Here is a 5,907-nt window from a genome sequence, read left to right as displayed (position 1 = left end):
CCCCCCCCCCTCCTCGCACCACCCCCCACCACAGCTCTTCACCTCATAACGCCACTCAAACCCACACAGACACTTTCACTCACTGCCTTTATGTAAAGCTGCCACGGAAATAACCGGAACGCTAAACAGACCCAGACAAAGATGGCAAACAATCGCATGTGGCAACCAGATTCTTCATGACGAATTGCCGCATCGGGGATTTAACGGGAAAGTCAGAACGTGCCGAGGGAAGACATTGCCACACATTCAGACAGTTGTTTTGTGGTGTGGCGCATTCATATAATGAGATGCATGGTCTCACCGGCAACAAAGGGGAATGGACAGTGTGTATCAAGGTGTTAAACTTCACACTGTCCTGACACACTGACAGTTTTGAGACACCAGTGCGAGTTGGGAAGCCAGCAAATTTGTTGGTCGACTTCAAACCTGAGTTCTGCGTTGTACCTTACACACAGGACAGTGGGCTGGCAAAAAGCCGAGAAATAAGACAGCTTAGATGGCCAATGTCAAAGTCAGGTGTACCCAAAATTAGTGATAGACCGATATCATTATTAGTCATCAAAGAGGTCGATAACCGACAGTTGGAGCTGATATACGTTTGCGGTGAAATTAATGGGGTCAAAAATTTGAGTCGTACAAACTCCCAACACTTGACTTTGTCGAAGGAGATGTCTACAAACCAGCTTTTCAGATTTGCAACTTGTTTACATTTTGTTTTCAATTTTAGAAAATAGACATCTTTGTTTCAAAATCCAAACAGAAAATTGCAAGGGAGCTTGCACGCAAAGCAGCTCGTATAAAGTTGAATGAAAATATCAACAAATAAATAATTTTACACTGACACTATTAAGTCATTAAAATATTCATTGACACATGATAAAAAAGAAATGTTAGCGAATACAGAGAAATTGTAATGGCAATGTCAGCTACAGAGGTGATTACTAGCTACATTGGGAGAGAAGCAGAAAATTTCAGTTTCACTTTTGGTCCACGAGGTGCATTCAAGGACTGACAATAAAACAGGAAATCTCAAAACACGGGAAAAAAAATCTTGATCAATGAAACATACAAGAGCGTCGGCCGCTACCAGACTGAAGTTAAGCACCCGATACTCAACTCGCCACAATTGTCACTGTCCTGTCCCTGTAAGAGCAGGATGCGCAATTGGGATATTTTGACACCTGACCCACATTTCTCCCAAATGTCTCTGTCAGAAATTTCATGTGACAAACCAAATGCCGACATCGATTCATTTTCCGAATGTAGGAAAATGCAGCGTGAAAGTTTACACTGTACATGTTTGTCATATGGTACGAAAGTGGATGATGACAGCATTGTTTCACTTTTTTTTTTTGTAGGGTCACAACACGGAGTCTGCGTGAACAAAATGTCAAAATAGACAAAGCCTTATTATTGATTCCACTGCAAAACATTTCAGCATGGACAGGCACCTAAACCCTCGAGAACAAAGCCATGTCGGCAGAAATGCTGCAAGTATTCGAGCACAGATACTTGGGTACATAAAATAATCTGGTAAAAGCAGAAGTACTCCTCGTCAAGAAGTCAACTCCTACACTTATGCAAAGGTGCCAACTCTGAAATTGATAAAAAATATTTCAAAATTCATTTTTACTTTACCAATCGGGGTTTTATGCTGTTGATTCCGATACAATCAACCATGAGTGAGATCGGTCGAGATTTTTATACGGAAATCCATCCTTCTCTGCACACAAAATAGTTCATTTAACATACCCATACTGAATACTCACTCAGCTAATTAAACTATACCATACCTGTATGTTTTGTTTCGTTTTTTTTTGGGGGGGGGGGGGGTTTTCCAGATTTAAACAGTGAAGCTGGTGGTTTTTAGGTTGGCAAAACGCACTTGCCATTGGAGCTAAATTAAAAAAATATATACGTAATTGATTGGGCCAACCCAGCCGCTGGGGAGCAGTTCCCTCCCCTGGGGGTACACTGTTCCCCGGTGCCGGTCCCAAGCCCGGAGAGATGGGGAGGGTTGCGTCAGGAAGGGCATCCGGCGTAAAACTTTTGCTAAGACGGACATGCGAGTTGGTAGGGCGGTTTGCAGGGACGGATGGGAATTAATGACTCGCTGTGGCGACCCCTGAAAAGGGACGTGCCGAAAGGAGAAGAAGAAGATACGTAATTGATTGGGCCATGGATTGGAAGTATCTCAAAATCTTAAAGTAGTCATTATTTTCATAAATAGGGAATACAACGTATGGACACGTTTTCAAGTGAGCAAAAGTGAAATTGTCAAGAAAATAAATACTCGAGTAGAGAAGTGACACCTGGAAAATTTACCAAAATGCAGTCACAAACTATATTTGTATTTGATTACTTGGCACCACTGCAAGTAGGTGTGTGTCAACAAATGAAGCTGGAGCATCTGGTCACAGCCAACTGAAGAAATAGCACCTCCGCAGGGTCCAAACGCTTCCCAGGGAACCTGAGAAGTTCCGCTTGGATCCACTTGAGAACCTGCATCATGTCACAAACTAACCTGTCAACACATCCACACTTCAAATATTTCGGGAAGGCCTTATAGTTTGACAAAACGTGTGCAAATGTCATCGCTGCTAGCAACGTGAAGCCATTTCATGTGTCACTTCTCCATCACGGCACGAAGGTAAGAAGAAGCCTCGAGGCGAACAAAAGAATTCTCCATCACGAAGGAACCCAAGCTGAAGTAAACCTCGTCATTATTGTCACGGTCGGCTACGATGCATGAGGCGCTATCTTTCATGGAGTGGGTGGGCTGTCTGGTTCGGTTCTTCTGGGCCGAAGCGACGCGGACGCTTGTTGTCCTCCGGACATTAACGTGAGGAGCCCAGCGGCCACTCGCCGCTGATTCATGGGCGACATTCCTCGCCCTGACTCTGACTAAGAGCCCCACCACACGCCACCCCCGCACCCGCCTCCGCTTTCACCGGCCCCAGGTGTTTTCCGCGAAGCTCCCCCTCGGCGTCTTACCGTGTCGACGCTTCCCAGCACGGCGGCGGTCAGGGATTGCTGTGCCGGGGAAGGAGGCTGCTCTCCGCTGGCTCCCTCCGACGCCATCTTCGTACTGTGGCGGTGCGCTGCCTGCCGGAGAGCGGGCGCGGGCTCATCCGCCGCCGCTCGTTAACTAGTTCGCTGCTGGACGAGAGTCATCCGCACGCTCAGGGTGACATGAGTCCGACTTGGAGGGAGGAAGGAGGTGAAAACAAGGTGGTGAAGGAGAAGACGAAGAGGGGGGCGAGGGGTGTCGAGTGGGACACGAGTGGAGAAGCAGGCGGACCAATGAGTCGGTGGAGCAGCGGTGGAGGGAGACGATGGGAGGGAGGGAGGCGAGTAATGGAGGGGGGCGGGCCCGGAGCTGGCAGCCAGGCAGGCGGACAAATCCAGATGTAAAAGGAGGCGCGTGCTCCGTGATGACTGACAACAACATTTGTGGGCGAGAAAGAAAGCTGCTCGAAAATATATCATCATCATCATTCTGTTCTATCAGAATGTGTCGCAAACTACAGCACAGCATAATATACCGGTATATATGAGTGCGCCCCCCCCCGCCCATTTTTTAAAATTATTTTTTTAGCAACCCCCAAAATTACCCATACCAGTCCGCGCCCCGGCGGTTGGGGACCCCTGGGGTAGATCATCTAGTACTGTTGAGTATAGACTTCTGTAGTGGTCTGGTGGTTCAGTAAAGTACAATCTAGTTTCTGAATGATGATATGAGATATGAGTGGAGTAAAATATAGTGTAGCATTGTAAAGTATAGTATTGAACAGTAAAGTGTATTGTTGTGTAGTAAAGTGCTGAACAAATGGATGAGAGCAGCAGCCCTAAATGATCTCTAAATGGAACTGACTGTAAGTGATATCATGAAATGAATATAGCGTACAGTACAACGTACAGTGGTGGCTGGGAAAGAGCCCGATGTGTCATTGTCATGTCCGTGGAATCAGAAGCGCTCCGTTAATCTTACCCAAGTCAACGCTCCCGCTTGAACTCTCCCCCACTATGGATTTGTTTGTCCCGGCACGGCGGGAAAGGGAGGACGGAGGCCTTCTCTGCTCCCAGATGTGGTTTCAGGATTAGCGGATGTAGTTGATCCGGGCTGCTGGCGCAGAATGAGGTTAGCGCGTCTCTATTTAGGTCAAACGTTGGCAGCCAGCGCCGCTGACGTTTCCTCATACTCCCCATTTCAATACTCTCAAATGCGCATGATGTGGGAACAAAGCACTTGCTTCTATAGCAGAATAGAATAGTGTTGAAGAGCATATATATATGTGTAGAGAAGCATGGTCTTTTTTTTTTTGTTCCAAGCTATGAAATTCCGGTATTAGAGTATCGTATTGTATTGTGTAGTATTCTCTAGTATAGTGTGACTATAGTATACTAATGGCATAGCTGTGTCCAAATTCAGAGCCTGGGTCCCCCGAAGGCCGCATTTTCGGCCGCAGGACGTCACTTTCGGAGCATCCCAACCGCACGTGGAATTCAAATTCACATGAAGTCTGTCCAAATTCACCACGGTTTATGGGGTCGACGGAGGCTACGAGAAGCCTTCGAAGGCGTCCAAGGACCCAGCCTGAGAATTGTTTTTCTAGAATTTGGAAACCACCTGTGGTCGAGTTGCGCCGAAAGAGACGCCATGCGGCCGAAAAATGCGGCTTTTGGAGGACGCGGCCTATGAATGTGTACACAGTCACACAATTTATCACGTAGTGGAGTGTTATTTTTAACCTCTTTCCCAAAGTGGTGTATTGTAGAGTCGCGCCACAAAGTATTATCGTGTCGTGTCATGTACTATTATCATGCCGTGTCCAGTCATGTCAGTGTTGTGTCATAACATGTTGTATGGTCGCGGTGTCATGTTGTATTGTAGTGCCATGTTATGTCCTGTTGTATGAAGTGTCATGTCATGTATGCTGTATTCTAGTACCATGTCATGTCATGTAGTCTGGTATCGACCGTTTTGTAGTGTCTGGGTCATGTCAAGTCATGTAGACGTGTAGCGTCGTCTTGCCTGCGATCATGTGTGGAATCCCAAAGGGCTGTCAGATGAGCACGTTGCCACAATGGAGTCCATTAATGAGTCCCCTTATCATTCAACGGTGACGGTGAGCACTGCCGTCCTGACAAGGACGGCCTTCTTTCATTTTAAGACCGCGTTCTCTCCTTTTCAACAGCTCCTTTGTGATTATCCGCTCTGAATAACGGTCCAGGTGAACACATGGAAGCTCTCTGAAGAGGCAGACGGATGAAAAGCATCCTTCTGTGACGCAGTCTTTGATATGGGCTCAGGACGGCACAAATTCTCCTGGTTGGCCGCCAAACACAATGAGACTTATTAAGCATTCGGTGACGTTCCAGAACGACCCCCACCTCGGTTGTAGTCAACCGGGATTAGCTCCAGATCCCCGAATCCATGTGCTGGATTAGCAGGACAGATCATGGATGAGAGGGAAAGCTTTAGGATTGGAAGTGGGAATGTCTTACCAAAGCTGCCATTTCTGGATTCAGTGAACCGAATCCACCAGGGGGGTTGCGGGGTTACGGTTAGTCTGCTAACTCGAGTCAGTGAACTGACCTATCCGAATGATCCAAGTCAGCTAGCTCAAGTCAGTGAACCCATACACAGATTTAACGGCGTCCACACTGTAAATCTGATATCTCAAGTCAGTGAACCGATACAACAGAATTTTCGGAGTCCACCAGGGTCAAGTCAGGAAACCGATAAATCAAATCATTCGACTGCAGTGTTTCTTCTGAGTCCACAAAATTGAGTCAGTGAACTGACACTTTTCAATACTCCAAGTCAAAAAACTCAAATGAAGTGACAAGTGATTTCTGATTCAGGAAGGTTTGAATCTGATTGGTGGTGGTGGTGGTGGGGGG

The 5,907-nt window shown here is 46.8% G+C and overlaps 1 protein-coding gene and 1 long non-coding RNA gene across 3 annotated transcripts in view; one reads left to right on the top strand and one right to left on the bottom strand.

Moving 5' to 3' along the window:
- Window positions 1–3,557, bottom strand: part of cttnbp2 (cortactin binding protein 2) — a 34,227-nt gene extending 30,670 nt beyond the window's left edge. The window contains exon 1 of one of the 2 annotated variants that reach the window (XM_019894812.1): window positions 2,995–3,557. In XM_019894812.1, coding sequence (XP_019750371.1) covers window positions 2,995–3,081 — 87 coding nt within the window. In that variant the 5' untranslated portion in view covers window positions 3,082–3,557. The remainder of the gene's footprint in view (window positions 1–2,994) is intronic. The other variant, XM_019894811.1, reaches the window with a different exon arrangement.
- LOC109530874 (uncharacterized) overlaps window positions 1–5,907 on the top strand; it is a 25,668-nt gene that overhangs the window by 7,145 nt on the left and 12,616 nt on the right. The window contains exon 2 of the long non-coding RNA XR_002171076.1: window positions 5,550–5,553. This is a non-coding gene — a long non-coding RNA (uncharacterized LOC109530874). The remainder of the gene's footprint in view (window positions 1–5,549; window positions 5,554–5,907) is intronic.

The sequence above is a fragment of the Hippocampus comes genome, unplaced genomic scaffold (assembly GCF_001891065.2).
Source record: "Hippocampus comes isolate QL1 unplaced genomic scaffold, H_comes_QL1_v1.1 scaffold319, whole genome shotgun sequence".
NCBI lineage: Eukaryota > Metazoa > Chordata > Actinopteri > Syngnathiformes > Syngnathidae > Hippocampus > Hippocampus comes.
Note: the sequence above shows the minus strand (reverse complement) of the source record. Positions and strands in the feature narration are given on the sequence as shown.